A 24,060-nucleotide genomic window follows, 5' to 3' on the forward strand; every position below is an offset into this window, starting at 1 on the left:
ATGGGTACATTATACCTATGGTTAATAAGTTAAAATATTTCTTTATAATTTTCATTTATATGTATTTTAGCTTAAATTTTACAATAACACGTCATTTTTAATTACTCGTTAGCAATATCTTCCGATTCACGAAAGAAATTTCAGACTTTCGGGTAATTCTGTTTATACTACTGGCAACACAGGATAGCGCTGTGCACATTTGACAATTCGGATCTAGATAACTTCATGCCCTGACCGTCATCCTTGTCGAACGCGTGTTAATTGTTATTTCCTTCTCGCTCAGTGTCAGCAGTCGCAGTGTTTTCCAAACTTTTCACGTCGTAAGCTTGGTAATTAATGTGTAACTGTGAATTAGTTTTTTAAACGTTTGTCTTGTATAGATAAATAAAGTTTAATTTAATACATTAGATTTGTTTTATTTTACTATGTTTCTACATGAATAACTTAAAATTAATGCCGTTAAAATAATTTTCACCGTTGGTTAAAATTCTCCCACATTTCAAAGTTTGAGAACCTGTAAACAGCATGATGACGTAGGCGCGTGTCAGTTAGGTCATACGCGAATCTCGGAATGGAGTACCAGGCGGAGTATATTATTATACCATGGGTTACGTCTTACGTCTTACGCTGTCTCGAGTTTAACATTTTTTCCCCACCTCAAAAAGTGCACAGCGCCGCTATAGAAGTTTTCACTTCAAAAATTATACTTCTAATATTGTTCATAATACATGTACAGTCAGCCAAGAAAGTGGTCTACCACTTTTCGACTCTATCAATCAGATGATACCTAGTATTTGTGCTTGTTGATTAGTATTCATAATATTGTTTTAAAGAAACTGATTATTTTTTATGAATAAATTTATTCTTATTCTTATTTATAAACTTAAGTTGTATAATTACGAGAAAATGCAGATATCTTCAGCGCGAGGCAGACGCTCCAAGATCGCGCAGAGCGCGGAAGGTAAGCGCGCGCACCTCGCGGGCGCTCAGGAACACGTCGTGGCCGCGCTCCAGCACCAGTTTGATCTCGGTGTTCATCAGCGAGTCCATGCCCAGCTCGGCCAGCGTCGCCATCTCATTCACCTTGTCCACGTCAGTGATACCTGCGTCGTTAAAGCAGTTAAATAGTGACGAATTAACGAAGGACAATTTTCATCGGTTTAGCATCTTGACTTAAAACTTATTTGGGAAAGTATCTAAGATGAAAAGGGTCATTAGTTGTGCATTTCAACTCACTTTTGTCTAAAAATTTTTTTACTAATTAGCTATACATTTTTTATAGAATTTTTGGGTATTTTTATACCTACCAGATAACAAAATTTAATGTCCGTTCTACTAACATTAAACATATATCCAATGAAAAAATACTCGCTTCAAAAAATAGATTACTGACGTCATTCATAAACGCGCTGCATGCCTCAATTCGCTATTAATAGTTTGTCTTTATCTGTCATTTTGAATCTGTATTTCGAAGAAAGGCATTAAGACATAAGTGAACTAATTGAGGATTGTATTTTTTTTTATGAAAAAGGGGGTAAGTACCTAGGATGTCGGCGACAGCCTGCAGGAGGCCCTTTAGCGACTGGTCATTGGCGCGTCCTTTATCGCCAATGACCGTGGAGGCGGTGACGGCATGCGGCTGCGACAGAAACACGCCCAGCGTCTCTAATACCGAGCTGATGGTCAACGCCCTCATGCCACCGATCTCGACGTCGCGGTATCCGATTATGTCAACGATCATGCCCACGTCGCCGATGGCGCCCCACTGCACAGCTAGCGCTGGAAACCCGTCCGCCTGCCGCTGCTCGCACAGCCGCTCCATGGCGCTATTGGCGAACCCATAAGCATTCATTCCGTAGCCTCCGCGGCCGGCGGACACTGATGAGAACGCCACAAAATACTCTAGCTCAGGCGCTAGCTCGCGCGATGCGGCATCCAGCTCACGAGTCGCTGCCAACACCATTAGTAATATCATAAAACAAAGTATTTACTGGTAACAAACACTTTTTGAGGACATCCTCTCACTCACCAATATGAAAAAGAACATGACATACAAATGAAGCACATAACTTAAACTATGGTAGAAAACAGGCGCTCTTATCGCTAAAAAGTTATATCTTACAGACAGGGTAGTGGAGCAGAGCAGAGCAAAAAGCTCGTGATTTTGTGTAGAAATAACATGAAATCAAAATAAAACTGGAGGGCACACTGACCATTAATCTTAGGGCGGGCGATGGCTTGGAAATGCTCCGGGGTTTGGCTCTCGAGGAGTGCATCGTGCATAACGGCGGCAAGGTTGAAGATGCCGCCGATCGGCGCCGCCGACGCCGCCTCGAGCAGCAACGCGCGTGACCCCTGCGCCGTACAAGCATCCGCAGTAGACACTACAACGCGGACGCCTGATTCGCGCCATCTGTTAGCAGTAGACAATTAGAGGTACATAAGAGGACAGTGGACACACAGATGATTACCGTATTGAGAACTATACGGTAATCATCTGTGTGGTCCCTTTTGGATACAGACAGACATTATTACACATACTTTTTCCTTTATGCACATGAAGGTTGTTATTATCAAAATTCGAAATCGTATTGGAACAACCGGGGGTGGGGGTCAAGGTATACTCATGTGTGTGTTAAAAACGCCCCTTTCACTGCATTGAGTTAGTATGTCGTTAAATTGACTTCTTAGCAGCTGGCGATCTAAATTTCGCTATGATTTTCGTTAAAGGATTTTGAAAAGAAAGTTAACACTGTGTCTCACCTGCGAATGTACCTGGCCTGGTATCCAGTACGCACACCGTTGCGCGAGCTAAAAACGAGCGTGCGTGCGCCGCGACCCACCAGCCAGTCGCCCAGCTCCAGACCGATGCCTCCCAGCCCACCTGAATCACCATCTCTTGTTACACTTACTCAATTATAAGAGTAGATCATCATCATCATCATCATCATTTCAGCCTATATACGTCCCACTGCTGGGCACAGGCCTCCTCTCATGCGCGAGATATAGCCAAGATAGCTAAGAGCCAAGAGAGTTATAGTTATAGCTAAGAGTAGATATATTGTAATAATTAAATGTGCACCACGGGCCTACGTGGAGGGTACTAACCAACAAGCACGTAGCTCTTCTCTGGGTTCATATAAGTTTTGGGCAGGGCAGGGATTAGCTGCGCTGGTGCCGGATCGTCATCAACCTTCTCGCGTACGCGAATCAACACCTTGCCGATGTGCTTACCGGTCGCCATGAACCTGCAAACCATCAGGCGTTAGGGGTGGGAAAGTTTTCACTTGTGCTTCATATCATAGATAATCGTGAACCCACCTGAACGCTTCCTCAAGCTGGTTGTGGGAGTAAACGGTGGTGGGCAGCGGACGCACGGCCCCAGTGGCGATGCCCTCGGTTATGCACTTTGACACCTCCGCCTTATCAGGGTGTTCGCTGCGCTCGTCCAGCAGCGCATCTAGCAAAATTCCGTGGACAGTGGTGTTCTTCAACTGTACAGACATGCCGAGCGCCGTATTAGCGCTCAGGTCCACCTTGCCAATTTGGAGGAAGCGGCCGCCCTCGGCGAGACAGCGAAGCGACGCCTGCAGTTTGTTGCCCGCAAGTGAGTTGAGCACGAGGTCGACACCGCGGCCGTGCGTGCGTTTCCGCACTAATTGTTCGAAAGAGCAATTGCGCGATTGACCGATGTTAGCATTCGCAAGCTGCGGGAAGCGTTCGAGAAGGAAGCTGCGCTTATCGGGCGTGCCCACGGTCGTGTAGACGGTGCAGCCCGCATGCAGGGCGATGACGATAGCCGCCTGGCCCACGCCGCCCGCGCCCGAATGCACCAGCACAGTCTCGCCGCATCGCATTCGCCCACGGACCACCAGCGCGTAGTACGCCGTCGCGTACGCCACAGGCACGGTGGACGCCTCCTCCAGCGTCCACTGTTTTGGAACCTCCCACATAAAGTTATTATCAGCCCGTACCGTAGTTGCTAAGCCTTTGGCTGGCACCATGCCCATCACACGTTTGCCAATTGAAGAGAAACCACTGAATTCTAAGCCGAGGATGCATTCCTACAAAACCAAGAAAGCTATTAAAAAAAACCGGACAAGTGAGAGTCGGACTCGCCCACCGAGGGTTCCGTACTTTTTAGTATTTGTTGTTATAGCGGCAACAGAAATACATCATCTGTGAAAATTTCAACTGTTTAGCTATCACGGTTCGTGAGATACAGCCTGGTGACAGACGGACGGACGGACGGACGGACAGCGGAGTCTTAGTGATAGGGTCCAGTTTTACCCTTTGGGTACGGAACCCTAAAAAAGGAATCGGCACAACAGTAGGAACCTATTGGTCTTACTAACAACAAATAGATAAATAGTTATGTGTTCCGTACGTACCTGTTCAGCGAGGTCCCCAGGTAGCGCGTCGGACGGGAGCTTGCCCGTGGCGATCATGACGTCACGGAAGTTGAGCGGCGCGTAATAGACGCGGCACAGGTCAGTGAGAGGGCGCGACGTGACCGAGGCGTAACGCAAGTCACTCTCGATCCAGCGTAGTGATGACAGGTCGCCGCGCGTCAGCGTATTCACGTATGCATGTTGGACCTGCAACGGAACCGCAGGTTCAGTTCAGTTACTGTCGAGCCGAGCAGCTTTTTCATCTTGTGCGTTATAAAATTTCTATTGTATAGGTATCTTGTGTTCTTGTACAACAACAACTGGACGTTGGAATGAGACAATAAATACATATGTAATGCCTACGACATCTTACTAATTTGAGTACAGCGGCATCTTAACTTCAAGATTTTTAGTACTTTAGTTCCCAATCAAATGGAAAATAAGGACAGATTTCTAAATTTTTTATGCTGCTTTAGTAGATACTTAATTTGCACATGATTAATCCGAAATAGAAAACTTGCATTTATATAAATAATACACAGATCGACCTAGTCCCACAGTAAGCTCAATAAGGCTTGTGTTGTGGGTACTAGACGACGATATGTATATAATATACACATATATACAAATACTAATATACATCCATAACTCAGGAACAAATATTTGTAATGAACACACAAATAAATGCCCTTACCAGGATTCGAACCCGGGACCTCCTGCTTCATAGGCAGAGTCACTACCGACTAGGCTAGGAGGCCGTATATATACTGGTGATGAACGATAAGATCTACACAGACTCACCTGTCGCAAAGCCTCGTTGACGTCACCAAGTGACTGATGACGGAAAGTGCCCCAGACGCCTGCACGCAGCACATTCACGGTCAGGTCGAGTTGCACCTGCGCGCAATACATCGACGCAGCAGGATCGAAGGCCACTCCTCCGGGAAGGTAGTAAACCCGCAAACGATCCCCACCGGACTCCATCCTGAGGGACGTGCCCAGCCCCAGCAAGCCGGAACCTTGCTCGCTCGACCACAAGTACACGCGCAAGTCCTCGCGTTCTGCGCGTTTCATGGCATCCTTCAGATAATCCACCCAGGCGTAGTCGTCGTCACGCGCTTCTATAACGATCTTCGTCGCCGGCACGGCCGCTGCGCGCCGCAGCAGCAAATACTCGCGCGAAGCGGTACGAGCGCACGATATCTTTAAACACATAGAGGATACTCAATGTTTACCATACTGTGTCAAAATCCAATGTTGAGTTGAGTTGAGTTAAAAAGTCTATTATGGCCTTACGATGCCGATCTGTTAGCGTCAAATGGGACGTTTTTGGTTGAATAAATGTAATTTTTGATACTGACAGATAGGTATCGTACCGCAGTGATGTCTTAGAAGCATTGTTCGAATAAGACCGATAGTAGATTATGTCACAAGGGAGCAAAATTACATATTTTCGGCGAGGGCGTATATAGAATCCTGAACGAAGCGAAGGAATCTACAATGCTCGCTACGCTCGGGATTCTAAAATAGAAACCTGAGAGTAGTGAGGGATTCAAGTATTAACGCCCATAGTGGAAGTCATTTTGCTACTATTTGACACATACCTACTACTGCACTTCACATCAGGTAATTATGATTATTAGAAAATTATCATATTTCAAAACATTTATGCAAAAAAGTGCCCTAGAACTTCTAAAAGTACCACTTTGACCCCCTAGCAGCCCTACCCTACCCCTCCTAGCAGGGAAGAAAAAGCCGGTTTCCGAATAGCTGATGTGAACACATAATATTATGTAGTAGTCCGGAGGAAGAAATGTATTAAAATAGCCATTAATTACTAGCATAAGACCTGCTTCCTCAAGCAGCGATTGCACAGCAGGTTGGTCAGACGCCAGTGCTGGTTCATCCAGCACAATGAAGCTCGCTGCAGCAGCCACCGCAGACAGTGACCCGGGCCGATGAGTCAGCAGGTCTGTTGCCAAGATCACGTGCCAATCTGTCCTAAAGCCTTCGCTTTCTACTTCCTGATTTGACACCTGAAAAAATTACAACATTTTCTCGTGCAGATCGTGCATGCATCGAAATAAACACGTGGAACTCTGGATGAATGCGCGACTTTCAGGTATTTTTTTTCTTGACTCATAAAGTTTTGTAGGCACTTCTCTAAAAACGTATGTAAGAAAGTGAATTGAAATGGTGTTATTAGCTCTCAATAAATCATTAACCAATACTTGCACTCCCTGCGAGGCCATTGCTGCGGAGTACTGCGCCGCGGCGGCGCCGGCGACCACCGTCCCGTCCACGAGAACTCGAGGCTCCGCCTCCAGTACTAAACAAGCACAAATAAAGCATAAACGGTTTACATGTTTGGCATCATTATATAGTTTTAATTTTTAAAAAGAGCTATGTGTTCTTTGCGTTCCAAAGGTTAAAGATACCTACTAGATGAGAAATGTGTTGGATTCTATACCTTTCTTGGCGTAAGGCAGCACCAGCGCTGCCGCAGGCCGATTTAGCGCTAGTTCGGCGACTTTCAACTTGGTCACGCTGCAGTTCTCAAGTGCCAGATGTAATGTGGCGGCTGCATAACGCTCTTCCGAAGTGTCTGTACATACTCGTTCAAACGGAATAAATACATATTTGTCAAGATTGGGCGTGAACGCAACGTTGACGCGGCGGGGTGACAGTGAGTATTTTACGCCACGGAGTTCTACGCCGCCCGCCACGACTATATCAATATCACGGTGCACCTTGACGGGCAATGGGCTGCCGTTGGCCACCGTCGCCGCTGCTCGCTGTTCCATAGGGTCAATAACCACGCTTTGGATAAACGTAGGCAAATATAAACCACGGCATTCTTGGCCCAAACAATGGAATTGAAGCATTGTGTCCATAAACGAAATCCAATTTTCAGCCCAGTCGATCATGCCGCACGTGGCACGCGCATCCGAAGACTGGATCCCGCAAAACAAGCCCTCGTAGTAATAACCACGAAGATGCAGTATTTTATAAACCTCTGCAGAGGTGAGTGAAGGTAGGTCCTCCTTTTGCTCGTCTGTATCCAACTTGGTGGAGGACAGACGCTCTGAAGCAGGGTCGTTGGTAAGTCGTATGGATCCTGAAACCACGACGTCATCGCCTTCGCAAATTTCAAATTCTCCAGAACCACTAAAAATTGTGACAAGAAACTGAACTGGCGCATCGCGGGATATGATGGTAGGACGACGCAAGTGCATATTCTCTATCACCACCGCTGCCTCCTCTATCTTTACCTTTTGCATCTTGGCCATAGTCATCCACACCAGGGTCTGTTGGCAGGTAATTATATTTAGGTAACTATTTTTAAACAGTTGCACTGAGCATATAACTTCTGATTTGGACAAAGAGCAATAAATTAAGCAATAATAGATATACAATACTGGACACACCCTCTACGTATTTTTTGTGTGACAAATAATTATTTCATAAATGCTTCAGTAGGTATGTTTTCAAAATTCTAAATTAAATATTTAATTACTTTCTGATGTAAGTATACGTTAGTTTTCATTACATTACACCACCAAGAGAAAGAGAGTTTCTCTCATGGTCCTTCAAGCCGGACATTGTAAGCGTCTGCTTTAATATTAATAGCAATTTAGCCAACCTTTGCCAACTTCATTGCTTCATAAATGTAATATTATTCGTTACGACAAGTACGTTTTCGTTCGTAAGTAGACTATAGGTTTTGTAGTGCACACAAAACTTGTCTGTCAGTGAGGATATGTTAAATTCAATGACAACCTATAGGTATATAGAGATTTTATGTTACGGCATTTTTCTGATATCTATTATTATGCTGTGATGCTGTGCTAACTTACGAGGTATCCAGTGGCGGGGAAGAGGATCCTGCCATCAATATTGTATCCGGAGAAGAAAGCGTCTTCTGGATTGTTGAGGTTGTACTCGACGACGTTTTGACCGCTACTGGCGGCCGTCTTGGAGTCCGCCACGGTCCACTCGACGGAATGGTCCCAGCCAACGTGAGACGCGAGTGAGGGTGTGCCGCGCGACACGGGCCAGGACACCGCTGGATATAAGCGCGCCACCTTAATACATTAAAAAGTTTATCATGTAAGATGAAGGTTCAATTAAAGCAGTATAAATAAAGATTATAAGGAGCACCTGCCTCTGGTTGCAAGCCGGCTGCGTAGATCTTGCCTACACCAGTGAGAAAGTGTACGAGCGTATCGAGCGCCTCACGGCGCAGCAGTGGGATGTGCACCGCGTCAGGCAGCGAGCTCTTAAGCACCGCCTGCATCTGAGCGTGTGGCGCCAATTCCACAACCAGTGCATTCTCTGGCACATGCGCCAGCGCCGTTGCGAACCGAACTGGTGACGTGAAGTTGTTCACGTGGTACGTGGCGTCACTTAACCTTGCTGCAAGATCATACTTCGTATCAGTCAGTGCTTAAACTATATTTAAATAAAAAAAACAACTGTATGATGCCCATTTACATTAACCCTTTACGGACGGAAATGTGTCTCTGGGGAAATGTTCTGAATTTTTACAAGCTTTTATTTAACTTGCCCGTTAGTATGTATGTTAGTGAGAACCCGTGGTTGTTTTATGCGTTAAACGCGCGGTCGGCGGTCAATACGTCTGCAGTCTGCGATTGTAACAAAAATAAAACCTATGTACAAAACAAAAATCCTAGCCTATTTGAGTGTCCCACTGCTGGGCAAAGACCCTTAATTTCCATGACTCCCGATTTGGTGTTTCCTCCGGCCAGTTATTCAGGAAGCGGTCCAGGTCATCCCGCCATCTCCGTTTTGGCCTGCCACGTGCACAAACAATATTACTTAAAATAAAATACCTAAATCTGAGTTCCACTGTTCCTGTGGTACAGAGGTTGAAAGCCAACGTTCGCTGCGCGTCTTGGGCTCGGGGATAACTTTTAGCAGGTTGGCATGCAGGATTGGTACGGCAGGAGCAATGTACTTGCTGTGAAATGCCATGTTTGAGCTATTGATCCGCCGCGTAAACACGCCTTTCGCGGATAGTTCTGCCATAAACTTTTCAATTGAAGCAGGAGGGCCTGAGACCTGCAGAAGAAGTGTTCTAATTTTTAGTTTGTCCGCAAGCTCCAGGCAGACGAGAACTTATGAATCTATTCTTTCTTTTCAGGTGTCAGACAAAAGTCTCCTTTCCTGTAGAGAATACCTAGAATCTGCTCTTGCAGGTCTGAATGGTTGATGAAGTCAGTGATTTTACCAAATTCCTATACCAAACTAAGCATTATTGGCTTAGTGTATTAAATACGAGTACGATTGTGGCCTCACCAAGATATCGTTAGGGGTGTTGTAGCAAGCGCATTCAACGTCAGGTGGGCAGAGTAGTTGAGCTTCTTCCCAGGACATACCGATGGCGGCCATGGCGCCCGGAGCTACCCGCGCATCCAGAAGGCTTCGCCCGCGCCAGTACGCGCACAGCGCCGCTTGTTCCACCGTCAGTGTCTCGTCGGCGTATGCGCACCCTGCACCCCAATTAACATATTAACATAAGTAGGGTAGATATGGAGCTTTAGGTATTAGTTATCTCCCCCCGGCCCTTCCCCTCCCCCTCACCCGCTCCCCCTCTAGGCCCCTCCCCCTCACCCCGCGGGGGGAGATAACTACCTAAAGTGCGCTAGAAACCCCATATCTACCCTACTAACATAGGCCACTACGTAACAACTTAACGAAACGCTTCAATAGGCACAGAGTCAAAGCCTTCTATGAATCTCTTTATAAATTTTAGCACAGGAATGCACTTACCGATTTCGCCGCAAGAAGAACCGATAATACCATCGGGATGCACACCCAGCTCGCGTAACACGTCCACCAATGCCACCTGTATGGCGGTGATGGATACGAAAGTGTTGATGATGTTGTCAAAAATAGCGTCCGGTGCGTCTGCAATCACGTACTGAAGGTCCACTCCATGCGGCTTCAATGCCGCAGACGAGCGCGCGATGCTTGACGCAAACGCCGGCAAGCGAATCAGCTCACGCGCCGCTCCAGACCACTGAGAGCCCACGCCGCTAAACACTAACCAGACCGGACGTGCCTCGTCGTCACTTTTCAACACCTTAATAATGGGTTCAACATTGTGCTCCGGATCTAGCACGCCAAACCCGCGATATGGATGGCCGGGGATGGCACGTGCGTGCATAGTGTCGAAAAGAGCATGCAACTCAGTGTCATGCTGGTGCGCGGCAGCCAGTCGGATCAGCCGCTGAGTGGCCTCATCGGTACGACCCGAAGCCAGTACGAGACGTGGAACTGGGTACTCTGCGAGCCGCGGACGTTCTCCGCGCCCTCCCTCGAGGATCACGTGTGCGTTTGAACCTCCGAACCCGAACGAGTTCACTGCCACTAGCCCTCCCTTCCATGGCGTGTTCTCTTGTACTACCTGCAACATAGGCACCTATACAATTTCAAAGGTATAATTTTTAACGCCATTTTCATTAATAATCAAGTAAAAATTTCACTGTGAAATATATTAACGTATATTTTATTTGTTTTGTGTATGTTACCTTCAAGCGGCCGTCTCTGAGTGCTGGGATTTTCTCATTGGGATTTTCGTAGTGTAGGTTACCGGGGATCATACCGCGCTCCATCGCCAGCACCACCTTAGCAACAGAACAGAGCCCGGAGGCTGGCTCTGCATGTCCCATGTTGGACTTGACTGCACCAATTAGCAAAGGTGTCAGCCGGTCTTTGCAAAATAGTTCTGCGATCGCATTTATCTCTTGTGGGTCACCAGCCTATAAAACATTGTAAAGATACTCAAGTCATGTAACATCATGTTATAGACGTCAACGTATATAAGCTATGCGGTTTCGAGAGTATGTTCGGAAAGAGAAGAGTCGTGGAATGTATTGGGCCCCATTCATTCCACGACTCTTGTCTTTCCGCACAGACTCTACCGGTGGCTTACCTTAGTACCGGTGCCGTGTGCCTCCACGTAGACGACGTCCTGCGGCCGAAGATGTGCCTTCTCAAAAGTCTCTTGGGCAAGTCGGCCCTGCATCACGCCGGAAGGGTAAGTGATCCCCTTCGCCTTGAAGCCATCGTTGTTCATGCTTGCACCACGCACTGTGCAGTACACACGGCGCGCATCGCGGCTGCGCTGCAGCAGCAGGGCAACAACCGCCTCGGACCGTACATAACCACGACCACTAGCATCAAATGCGGCGCAACGTCCTTCAGGCGATAACATATTCAGCTTTTTGAAATTTACGGAGCTTGGCTTGAGACAGAGATTGGTCCCAGCAACTACAGCGGCATCACATGAGCCGTTGCGAATGGCATCAAAGGCGTGTGCTAACGCATACATGGAACTAGAACAAGCGGTATCAATGGCTAACGATGGTCCTTTGAGGTCAAACGTATAAGATATCCTGTTAGCAAACATGGCACGAGCGCAGCCAGTCACTGCGTATCCGTTGTCCATGTTTGCAGACCACTCCTCAGTCTCCGAGTTAGAAACACCGACATAGACTCCGGTGCGCGAGCCGCGTAGCTCGGTGGGGTTGAGGCCGGCGTCCACTATAACCTCGTGCACCACCTCCATCAGCAACCGAAGCTGCGGGTCCATGACGTGTGCTTGCTTGGCGTGCACGCGGAAATAACCAGCATCGAACTGCTTTAGATCCTTGAGCTTGCCGCTGCGTTCGAGCAATCCGTCCAAACCTAAAACAACCAACGAAACAGATTTCAGGAACCAGTAAGCAATAGTTTTTTATGATGCATGATGAAGGAATAAGTAATCATGTCGCATATTTGCATAGCGAGTGCTCACCCTGAGTCCAGCGGCGGTCATCAGCAGTGACGAGGTCTACGCCGTCGAACAGATGCTGCGCAAACTCTTCGATGTTGCTTGACTCGGGCAGGCGGCCCGACAGCCCCGTCAGTACCACCTCCGAATCGTTACTGTTTCTGTTCATCGCAAGGTATCTGGAAAATACCCCTAGGTAAGGTATACCCTTTAAACAAACAACAACAAACTATGAGACTGGTGGCAACATGTGGTTACAAAAAAACTAAAATTTGACGAACTTTAAACAGTCTGCCGTCTGCCGAGCACTTTCGGCCATTTAGGAGCTGGCAGACGAGTGTTTTGTAAAGTTACATACTATAAATTGCGGTATTATTAAATATCTGTTGCCACCAGTCTCATTTTTGTATCAGATGACGTAAATTTCACTTTATTTTGTCACCGGAAGTGGTACTTTTTTCGTGCTTTCGGAAAGTGCTATTTTTTGTAACAATTTTTTCGAATCTTAGCATCACTTTATGAACGAGTGCCATGGGGTTTATCTTTGTATCAAATGACGTAGCAGATCTACGGTCCCTGCCCGTACTACAGGTCGCAATTCTCAACTAATTCTCGTGAAATTAAAGCATACTGAAGTAGTCACATAGAATTTTTATATCGTTTTGTTTTTTGGAAAATGTTCGAAACAGTTGAAATTGGCATAAAGGACTTAAGTGGCATTAACATTACCATTAGGGTCCATACTTTAGACCGTTGTGAGTAGGTACCTACGCTGTGATATTGACTCACTCAACGAAGTATTTTTTTGTTTTTACATATAATGCCGGCCCTTACCGAATTCGAACCCGGGCCCATCAGCTTCATAGGCAGGGTCACTACCCAGTCTACCCACTAGGCCAGATATGTGTGAAGATTATCAATCTTATCGCGAGATCTATAGCTCACAGAGCCTCTTACTTAAATATTCGCAAATTATTTACACAGGTGGAAGCTTAATAATACCCACTATATAGGTATTACGAGGTAGAAACAATAGGAAAAGACTGGAAATAAATGGCAACAGACAGACAAGAATGCAAGAAAATGATGACCGAATTCAAAATTCCAATTCGGTTGTAGGTATGCTTTTAATGCATTTTTGTGCATTAGGCTCAGAGAACGGAGTTTTTGAAAAGTCGTAACGCTTTTTTAGATTACAATACTGTTGCCAAAAATTGAGTTATAGCTTTTTCTTTTAAATTCTGTAGCTATATGTATACGATACGAACCAAGAGGTATAAATGAGTTTTACTTTTAAAATCATCATCTTCTTCCTCGCGTTGTCCCGGCATTTTGCCACGGCTCATGGGAGCCTGGGGTCCGCTTGGCAACTAATCCCAGGAAATGGCGTCGGCACTAGTTTTTACGAAAGCGACTGCCATCTGACCTTCCAATTGGCCTCATTGGGATTAGTCCAGTTTCCTCACGATGTTTTCCTTTACCAAAAAGCGACTGGTAAATATCAATTTTATTGATATTTCGTACATAAGTTACGAAAAATTCATTGGTAGGTACGAGCCGGGGTTTGAACCTGCGACCTCCGGATCGCAAGTCGTACGCTCTTAAGGGGCCCACATATTACCAGTGCGCCGGACGATATCAGCCTGTCAGGGTGTTCGCAACTCACCTTTTGCGATTAACTAACAGGCCGATATCGTCCAGCGAACTGGTAAACTGTGGGCCCCTTAAGATACCGGGAAGTGGTACAAATTTTAGTTACAAGATTTGAAGCACTGCTATATATACCTAATACAATATAATAACTTAATAAGCTAAATAAAAGTGTGTAAAAATATATTCACTCACGTAATTTAGTCGGATTTCGTTCGTTTCAATACTCGAATCCAAGTGCACTGTGGCAAGGATATGTCTGTCCCTCGACGTTGCCCTGCGGAGGAGGGGTAGGGAGGGCGGTGGTGTCGCGGCGCCGCCTGCTGTTTGAGCATTAATATGTATTTAAGTAAGTAATTTGCGATTTATTGTCAACATAGAACAGCGCTATACTGCCTAGTATAGTATCCAATTATACTTACATAGTATCTTCTTAGTGATTTGTAGTCTTGTTTTATCTATGCTCGCTCTCTGCTCTCTCCAGCAAAAATGACCGCACGCGCAGGTTCGCATTTCTTTGTGCAAATCTAAATTAAATTGTTTTAATATCTAAAAATAATGAAAAGTCAACATAAAAGAATTGTGATAAATCCATCGTTTTTTTGAATATTTGTCCACCATTGAACCAGTATTATCCAAAATCAAAATTGTGCCGGCCAGCATGGTCGGTAAAAGGCGCCTGTTTGCGTGTCCGGTGAAGCGAACACGCTGGGCTGCAAACGCTCCCTCTGCAAGAGCGCTCTTTATGACATGTCTCTGCGGTTACCTGGTTTTGTCATTTTATCATACGTCTTACCAAATTATTAGAGCCATGTACGATTTTTTTAATGTATTTAATTTTTATTTATTACAAATATTAATTTATATTATTGACATAACTTTTTTAGTGAATAGAATCAGGCGTTACTTTGCGGAAATCCATATTAATTAAAACGAAAATATTACTTTGCTAATCCGCGAAAAGATAACGTGCTAGTCAATCAGTGCTAACCCGTTATACTCAGGAGTTGTTTCGTTGACGGTATTCCGTTGCCGGACGTCAGACCGTCAACAACTCCTGAGGATGCCTCGTAGAGAGGCGAAACACGTGTCGAGGATTATTCTTTTGGTGGTGGTTTGTTATATTTATTTGCGTATTTATTTTTGCGGTGGGAGGGTGGGAATATTAATTGCATGTAAAAATACGCAAGTAAGTATAACGGGTTAGCACTGATTGACTAGCACGTTATCTTTTCGCGGATTAGCAAAGTAATATTTTCGTTTTAATAACTTTTTTAATTGAATTTATCTGTGTAAGGGTATTCCACCGGTCCAATTCCTTTTTCCAATGCAATTGCGTCACACTTTCTCATTAAGCAAAATGTGAGATGCAATACACATTGGACAAAGAAATTGAATAGGTGGCTAACTCATGTGGCTAACGTTGGCGTTGGCTTAGGTAGGTAGTGTAAGTTTGACGTCATTAATTTGTATTACTTATAGAGCTTATAGTATTTGTGTACTTTACTTATAAGCGCCTTAGTCTATAGACATAATAATATAAGCTTATTTGTGAATTGATTAATAAAATAAATAACATACAAGTGCACCTGTGCTGCGTCGCCACCGGGCCTGTGTGTGTCCTCATAACACGAGCGTGGCTAGGGTTGCCATACGTCAGGATTTCCCCTAATATGTCAGGTTTTTTGGTCGTTGAGATTGCGGGGGGCCTTGGCGACTGTCACAGTTTTTTAAAAACCTCAACTAATCACTAGAAGATAGCTAAAAGTTTGAAGTTGAGAAATTTTTCATTCATTATTTAACAAATATTGATTAAATACTTAAGTGTTAAAATTAAGTAATAAAATAAAAAAATACAAATTAATCATAAAACGCTTTATTTCTGCTTATCAACAATTCATTAAAAAAACATTGCCTATCATAATCGCGAAGCACAATATTAACTACTACATTATTATAGAAATCTCCTTAAATTTGGGGAGATTCCAAGTGACTCCCAAGGACATCTAATGGGTTTTAGTTTAGAAAAGAATTCGAGATACATTCATATGTTTGGTTATGTTGTTGTTCCTATATTAAGGTAGGAGTGGTACAGAGGGCCTTCAAGAGCTCACGCCAAGTCTCTCTATCTAGCAGATCGTCAGCCGCGCGCTAAATATTATTCCAGGGTGCCTATCCAAGGTGACAATCGCTTGCGCTACGACAACGACACGCTTTGTCTCCCTATCACTCCTCCATATTAGTGGAACAGTGACAGTTGCGTTTCGTTCGCTATGGATCGTAAACGATTGGCATGTTGGCTACGCACCCAGCTCATCTTAATGGTCCTTTCTCAACAAACACAGTGTTTAAATATACAATAACAACAACAAATAAGTTTAATTATTGCTCTATGTGGAAATTAATACGTAAATTGAAAAACTACATAGGTATTTCAATTAAAATTCAATTACATATTTGACAATATAGGTATAAATAAAAATAATAAAATATTAATCCTGGTCTGAAATAAAGTATATTCATTCATTCATTCATTCATTAATAATAAGGGTATATGTGGTTCGATTGCTTCATACAGAATTTGTTTAAAAAGTGGTGGCACAAACACCACATCAAACATACTTTCAGCGAACGCCCGGCCCGTTTATAACATTATATTTGCCAAACTAAAACCCACAAGTTTAAAACGTGATTGACTATGTGGTAAGCACCTTATGTGACTTGAAGGCGATATACTATTTTTACATATTAACGTAACTTAGTACCCAAAAGGTCTACGTTCAAGTCGAAAATTAAGCCAGTGGCCACGATTAAGCGCTTCATCTTTTTCGTGGCCCTTGTGAAACTCTTCGGCGGTTATCACACTGGATGCGATTTGAGCCAGACCGCGTATTATAGCGACATAAAAGATGCCACACTGTATACATAATTATTGCCTAAAACATTTATTGAGCGAACGTAGACCAAACTAAAGGACACTGCTGACGCCGCTGCTACACAGAGACATTTACACCTCTAAAGAATTTTAGTTTTTTTTAGTATTTGTTTGTGTTTTAAACTATAGCAGTAGGGTAATTCGTCAATAACTGGCCACCGGTTAGTAACTGGCCACCCTAAACTAAAAATAAAGGTTATTCACCTATGAGGCATTGGAACTATGTGCATACAGGCGGCAGACCTCTCATTTTAATGTAAAATAAATAGGAATTTCATTGATTAATTTTGATATATTCTTATTACATGTTAATTAGTTCTGTGCCGTGGATATTATTATATATTTATTAATTATTTTCATGTATGTTTAGCATGTAGGCACTAACTCTTAAATGTAAGTACTTGTAATACTAACAATTTTATGGACCTATGCAGTCTGAAATAAATGTATTGAATTGAATAAACAGAATTCATTTTAGTATAAGGTGGCTAGTTATTGAAGGGTGGCCACTTATTGAAACCTTATACTAAAATGAATTCTGTTTATAGGTGAATAGAATTCATTTTTGTTTTAGGGTAGCCAGTTATTAGCCGGTGGCCAGTAATCGACGATTTACCCTACCTAATTTTGTATAATTCGACATATAGAGACTTTATACATCTCTATTCTCTAAGCTAAGTAATTACTAATTATGTTATTCTATTGAATTAATATTTGCAATTGTACTTAGTGATGTTGTTGATGATTTATGTAAATTGCATATTGACGTGTAAAAGTGCCCTTGAGGTCTATTTGCTAAATAAATGTTTGAGTTTTGACGCTAAGGACGCTGTATACAGAGGAACGAGATACCAATAGGTACTACCTACTTGTTCTCTAATGCATATCTGCGTCTCTTATACTAGGCATATGTATGACCTTGACTGGAAAAGGGATGGACCCAAGTGGCATGTGGCGAATAAAATAAGAATATATATGTCAATTTAAAAAAAAGAGTTTCCATATTTTTAAGTGTATTTTATCAATTGCGCACTCATAAGTATGTTAAGGTACACATATTTATGAATACAAGAATAAGACCCATCTTAGTGCAATATAATGACGCATAATAAAACTAAGTTGTATGGCGCACTCATTATATTATGTAATTTTATAACAGATTGCATTTGGGACTATGTATTTGTACATATATGTCCACGCAGAGTCACACGAATTCAGCCGCCGCCATACAATCGAGCGTTCTTATTTTAAAACATTCTGGAATAACAGGGTAATGTAACAAATAATTATATACAAGGCGTCCCACGACTTTGCCACATGGAGGGGAAGTACTTTAAATACTGTTAAAAGTAAATTTTACTGAAAGAAAAGATTCCCGGTTCAGATAGGCGATATTGAAAATTCTTTGAATGCAGTTCGTATTGTTTTTAAAATAAAAATGAAGCCTTCTTTCAGTAAAATTTCCTATCTACAGTATTTAAAGTACTTCCTCTCCATGTGGCCAAGTCGTGGGACGACCTGTATATGTCTGTTACTAGTCTTGTTAAGTACAAAGTAAATAGGGGATATTACTGCAATGTTCTGCCGCCAGAGTGCAGCACTACCGACTTAGTAAATTCATAGACTAACTTATACATACTGTGCCTTAAACTGTTTTTTGACAAGTTTTCACAGACAATAAAATATGACATTGATGCATCAAGGCGGTTTGTTAACAAGGGCCCACCGGTAAACGCGAAAATCGAAATTTAGTTATCTGCCTCTTTATCGCTCGAATATGCAAGAGTGATAGAGAGATTAGATAACGAAATTTCGATTTTCTTGTTTCGCGGTAGGCCATGTGTCAATGTGGTTTGTTTACTGTATGTGCCACAAAGGTGCCACCTACGCAGAGCTTTGCCTAATATTCCCTATTGATCGAATATAAATTTTGTAAGTATGTATAACTTCTGCACGACACACACAGGTAGGTACTTAAAAGTTCATGCAAAGTTTCATGTAAGTAATTTAAGCATGCCGTTTTAAAATAAGAGCGTATCTGAGCGGCTTTTTGGCTTCGTGTCACTTTTAAGTGGTAATTCATAAACCTTATGTCCAAGACATAAGGTCCAAGATTGGTTATAAGCGTGTTTATGTTGGCAGGTAAGTAAGTTCTGATTTCACGCATCACAATGAAAGTGTATTTATTATTTTATGTAAAATATTGCTTAATTTTCGATTCGGTGTAATACAATATACATTTTTATTACGCTAGTGAGGTCATTCGTTTACAATTTCGACAATAAAATATAACTTAAGGGTCGATTGCATTATATAATATGATAAAGACTGTCAGATATAAACGTAAAGAAAGTAACTAATTATACTAAACAGGGTATCAGAAATGACTTTATAATAGAATATAATGAAAAATATTAATATTACTTTTGTCACAATACTGGCAAGTTTTCTTACGAACAATGTTATTTACGTTGTAAAATATAATCTTAACAATATAAGAAACATGTTAAATGTTTACAAATAGGTAATATAAATGTTTGAGCATAAACAAAAAGCACCCCGACTTTACTTCTTGTCTAAAATTAAAGTTTTGGATAACATAATAGGTATGTAAATGAAACGAAAGGTAATAAAAGATTAGGTGAAGTCAATTATTAACAGTGATCGGCACTGAAGGTGCCACACCGCGGGATTTCGAGTGTAAACTAGAAATCATAATATGGATATGACTCAAATGCCGCGATCTTGTTCGACAAAGTAATTCTATTAAGGCGAGGTATGCCCGAGGAAAATTTTCAGATTCTGTCAAATTACCCCATTTCACACACAAGCACACTTCACGCACACTACCTCACTTTACTGGGACAGGTCAGTGACCCATCCTGTATTTTTTAAGATGCAAATGAGAGTATTTTGAGTTTCGTGTTAACCACTAGCCTCCTTTGAGGAAGAGAAACTCTAAAAAAGTTCCATTGAAAGAAGGAAGAGAAACAATATATTTTATCTTACTCTCCTTGTCTGTTCATGTCACATGTGACGTATTTAAATGTAAATTAACTAAAATCGAATTCATTAGATACGCGTACTAAATAAACCGAATAAATACAGAAGTCGTCAGATGAAAAACGTTATTTAGGTACTACTCTATTCAATAGGGCTTTCGATAAGGCGCAAAATCAATTCAAAGACAATTTCATTGAAATCATATGTGTATTCCGATGATGTTATTATTGTATAACTTACTTAACTTAGCTTAGCTTCAATCTGTATATATTTAATTGTAGTACCTAGCTAATAAGAAAATTTTGCATGCTTTTTCAAGTGAAATGTAGGGGAGAGCGGGGACAAACGTAACGACGGGTGGAAAGGAAAGTAACTATTGCTCTGTAGGTGTATCTAATAGTCAAAACACCACTCCGCTGCTATTAGGTGATAGACAGTGGCGCCCCCTTCACTTGCATTCAGTCGAAACGGGCGCCACGTGCTATTAGGTTGTGTGAGAGGACCCAACGTGATTTTTCGAATCAAAAGTACGTTTTTCGACTTTTAGTTATTTGATGTTTACGTTGTATTAAAATACATACAGTTTCTGAATATTTGCATATCCCCTAGAGTGGCATTGTCCGGCTCCCGGTCTCTACGGTAAGTGGCGGGGAGCCGGGAGACGGACAGACATAACAAGCCGTTGAATGGCGGCGCCTCAGATTTAACGGTGGGTTGAGGTTGAGTGGCGCGGCCATTTTGGAAAAATATACGTCAAGTGGCGGGGCCTCCAGGATGGTCATCGCGAATTTGGCGCGTGTTAGAAATATGACCGTTTCTCAAAAAATATGTATGAAGGATATATATTAACTATGTATTATTGAATTCAGCATAAAGTGGTTTATTTGATTGTATACCAATGAATTACATTCTATTTTATGTGAATTATGCTGGACTTGATCAAATCTCATATTATTACCAATTTTTTTTCTACTTTCATGTATAAAAATACGTATAATTAGGAAATAAAACAATTGACTGTAGAAAAAGCAGTTTTTATGACAAAACAATACATTTAATATGATTCACACAGTTCTAACAAACTTTATTTTACGCGGGAATTCGACCGTTAAGGAATACCATCCTTGTTTATTGACGAATGCATCTTGCAAGAGTGAACAAGCAAGGCATAGTTTTAACGGTTTTATTTTAGGCGCGAAATACGATGTCGCACAGAGGCCGGGAGACGGTCTCTGCCACTCACGGGCTTGTTATGACGGAACCGTCTCCCGGTTCGCCGCCAATTAGGGAAGTGTCCGGCTCCCGCCCTCTGCCACGCAGGGGCATATTTAAAAAAATGGCCGCGCCATTTCTCCTACCCTTCAACCGGAGGCCCTGCCACCCGAAGGGATATTGATTATTGATTAGATTGATTGCAATTTATTTTCTCGACCACGTTCCGTTTCAAAGATATCTTTCATGTTTTCAGAAAAATGCGGTCGGGTACAAAAGTAACAAAGCCGTATAGGTACAAAAGTAACATTTACATCCCATACAATATATACCTATTGAATCTAATATGGTGTCACATGCTTAATGCGTCAATGATGATTTAAACCAGGGCTCGCCAAACCCCGGCCCGCGGGCCAAATCCGGCGGTGTTCAGCTCTATCAGTATCCTGAATTATCTGAGTAGAAAACATGTTTATAACAGAATAATTGACCTCATCACTTGAAATAAAAACATGCAAATATTAAAGTGTGTGATCAATAATAATTTACATATTTAATTAGTACTTTTTTGATTTGATATACCTATCATATTATATTAATTACAGCCCACTGTGTCTTGTTACTTTTGACCCACACGTGTTACTTTCTGCACGCCAACGGGTCATGAGTAACAAAAGACGATTTTTTAGTCACTCTGGTACTTACATACAAAATACACAATTATAAGGTTAATCAAGATGTTAATGTACAGAACATGCAATGAAGTTATATATGACTACATTAATTTCATCAAAATAATAACGGTTAGCCAGAAACTAAGTTCAAAGTACAAAGTGTTGCATTTTTCCCCGCTCTCCCCTACGCATCCAAAATTACTGTCCACCTATGTTCATCACTACATTTTTGCAAACATATCGTTATCTTTATCAATAAATAAAGTCCTGGCAGGGTGGAAATTTAATTTTGGCGGATTGTTTTTCTCTGCATCTGACTGTACAGCTACGCCAAATTTTTGGTAAACTTACGGTTATATGTTCAGAATCTGAATCTGTGTAGTTATTTAGTACGGAAATACTTAAGATATATGGACATTCCTCTGGTCCTTGAACTACGTCCAAAAGAGAGGTATGGGCACTGTGAATTACATCTCGCTTTGTGTGGTAGGACACAGCACAGCGGATGTCATTCCAGATCTAGAGCAGAGCTCAACCTTACAGAAATCTGCAGCCAAATAACACTAGATCCTACTCATAGTATTGTTCCTGCCGGTGAGTATGGTTGCCAGTTATCAACGAGGGTGCGGAGGGTTAGGCACGGCAACGCGCATGTACCTAACACCTCTGGAGTTGCAGGCGTCCATAGGCTACGGAGACTGCTTACCATCAGACGGGCCGTATGCTTGTTTGTCATCGACGAGGTATAAAAAATAAAATTAAATATGCACAGAATATAATTGAACTAGAAACTTTGTTTTATTTTATAGTAAATTTGGATAACAATCGATACATAGACAATCACAGTAAACCAGTCCGCAACGGTATTGGCCTGTAAGCCTCGTAGGCAAGTATATCCCGGCCTCACGAGCCGCAAAAACTCACTAGGACTGAGGCTAGACCATAGTCGTTTATTTATTCTTGATTTCGTGAAGGTTTGCAGAACAGCACGTAACCGCATTATATATCTGGGCGGACCTCACAGCAACAAGATAGGTGTACCGCTTCAAGATTTTCAAGTAGTACACGAAATATTTACATATCGTTCCGTATTAATAGGCAATATTTGAAGATCAAAAGTTCTCTAACATAAATACAAGATCACAAAATTGTCATCACAATCAGTTCATTGACGTTGACGTACAGAAGTCACATGGGTACGCAATATTAGGTAATACCAGCATAATGAAAATTAACTCCAATCAGTAAGTATGAGTCTTCAAACTTTTTTCATTTTAAGCGGGGTTTGAAGGAGCAAATTACTTAAATGATTTTAGAACCGTATTGTTTTGAGATAGTTTACTGCGTTTTTTAATAATTATCCCCCGTAAACAACAACAAATCAAATTTAAGATGAGACCCGAGCTCTATGTGATGATAATTAATTTACCCTATTTTTTTAAATACAATTTGTCTACTGGTATACTTTTTCGTATACGTATATGATTTAATGTCAAAATAATTGCAAAACCCAACTGTCAGTTTAGTGCGCCCCGCGATAGGACCGCCTTCGTTCAAGCCCAGCGGGCATCTGATCAAAGAAGTTGCGTGCACGGGACCGCTGATATCATGTTTTTGAACTTATTTATTTAATGTTAAATTAAAAAAAAAAGTAATCGCGGAATTCGCTCAAGCATAAAATTGCGCGTTATTAGAAGCAGTTTTCATATTTTTATCTTTTGTGCACAAATTGTTACGAATGTTTAAAGTCCGTTTTAGACCTATGTTCGTGATCGTTTTCTATCGAGCAAAAGTCAAAAACTTAGGATTCGAATCACGGAAGTCACTAGAAAAAGCCCTCAAGATTGTTAATTGAATGTATGGCAGCCGTATTGTGATCCAAAAAAGAGCTACGGCTTTTTAAAAACTTCGTTTTCTGAACCCACTGCACCTTAAGTGTTATTTTAAAAATGATTTTTTTAGAGTATTTGAATAAGATTTCTACTCGGAATCCCGAGGTGTGGCACCGTCCGTACCGATCAGATTATTACATTGCAATCAAAGGCAATGAAAACACGTAAACGATTTTAAGATAAATTATACTCTAATGAGTTTAGCGTAAAGTCTAAAAACCTCATGAACACTTCAATGATAACATGTACTTCCATAACCTCCTAAGGCCCAAGGTCCAACCTATAGCACTTCTTCAGTTCGATGTTTAAACCATAATAATATTCAATTGGAACAGAGTTGCATTACTTTTCAAACAAATATAATTCAACCTTATTTCCTGCACTATAGGTTTAAATTTCATTGGCAAAATTTGGGTTTCGCATTTATATGGCTGGGCCTTAGGAGGATAACTAACCTACAAGATAGGTATCAATGCTTACAATGCTATTTCTAATGTTTTATTAT

At 42.0% G+C, this 24,060-nt stretch overlaps 1 protein-coding gene across 1 annotated transcript; it reads right to left on the bottom strand.

Annotated features, from left to right (window-relative positions):
* Positions 1–512: 512 nt before the first annotated feature.
* On the bottom strand, positions 513–14,149 carry LOC134789682 (fatty acid synthase-like). Its single transcript, XM_063760279.1, has 20 exons — positions 14,035–14,149; positions 12,214–12,368; positions 11,350–12,104; positions 10,946–11,176; positions 10,185–10,821; positions 9,711–9,904; positions 9,245–9,473; positions 8,557–8,807; positions 8,249–8,476; positions 6,862–7,699; positions 6,623–6,720; positions 6,230–6,427; positions 5,193–5,594; positions 4,392–4,598; positions 3,322–4,064; positions 3,109–3,248; positions 2,764–2,884; positions 2,214–2,413; positions 1,543–1,950; positions 513–1,103 (listed from the first exon to the last, which is right to left on the bottom strand). Exons 2-20 carry the CDS (start codon positions 12,356–12,358, stop codon positions 919–921), a joined length of 6,210 nt encoding a protein of 2,069 aa, XP_063616349.1. The 5' UTR covers positions 12,359–12,368; positions 14,035–14,149; the 3' UTR covers positions 513–918.
* Between the last annotated feature and the right edge of the window lie 9,911 nt (positions 14,150–24,060).

The sequence above is a fragment of the Cydia splendana genome, chromosome 4 (assembly GCF_910591565.1).
Source record: "Cydia splendana chromosome 4, ilCydSple1.2, whole genome shotgun sequence".
NCBI classification, from domain to species: domain Eukaryota; kingdom Metazoa; phylum Arthropoda; class Insecta; order Lepidoptera; family Tortricidae; genus Cydia; species Cydia splendana.

Coding starts and splice junctions, on each gene's coding strand:
- LOC134789682 (XM_063760279.1), bottom strand. CDS start 12,358: ATGAACAGAAACAGTAACGATTCGGAGGTGGTACTGACGGGGCTGTCG. Junction 10,822..10,945: donor TCAGAGACGGCCGCTTGAAG/GTAACATACACA, acceptor CCTATGTTGCAG/GTAGTACAAGAGAACACGCC. Junction 4,065..4,391: donor CTGGGGACCTCGCTGAACAG/GTACGTACGGAA, acceptor TTGGTTTTGTAG/GAATGCATCCTCGGCTTAGA.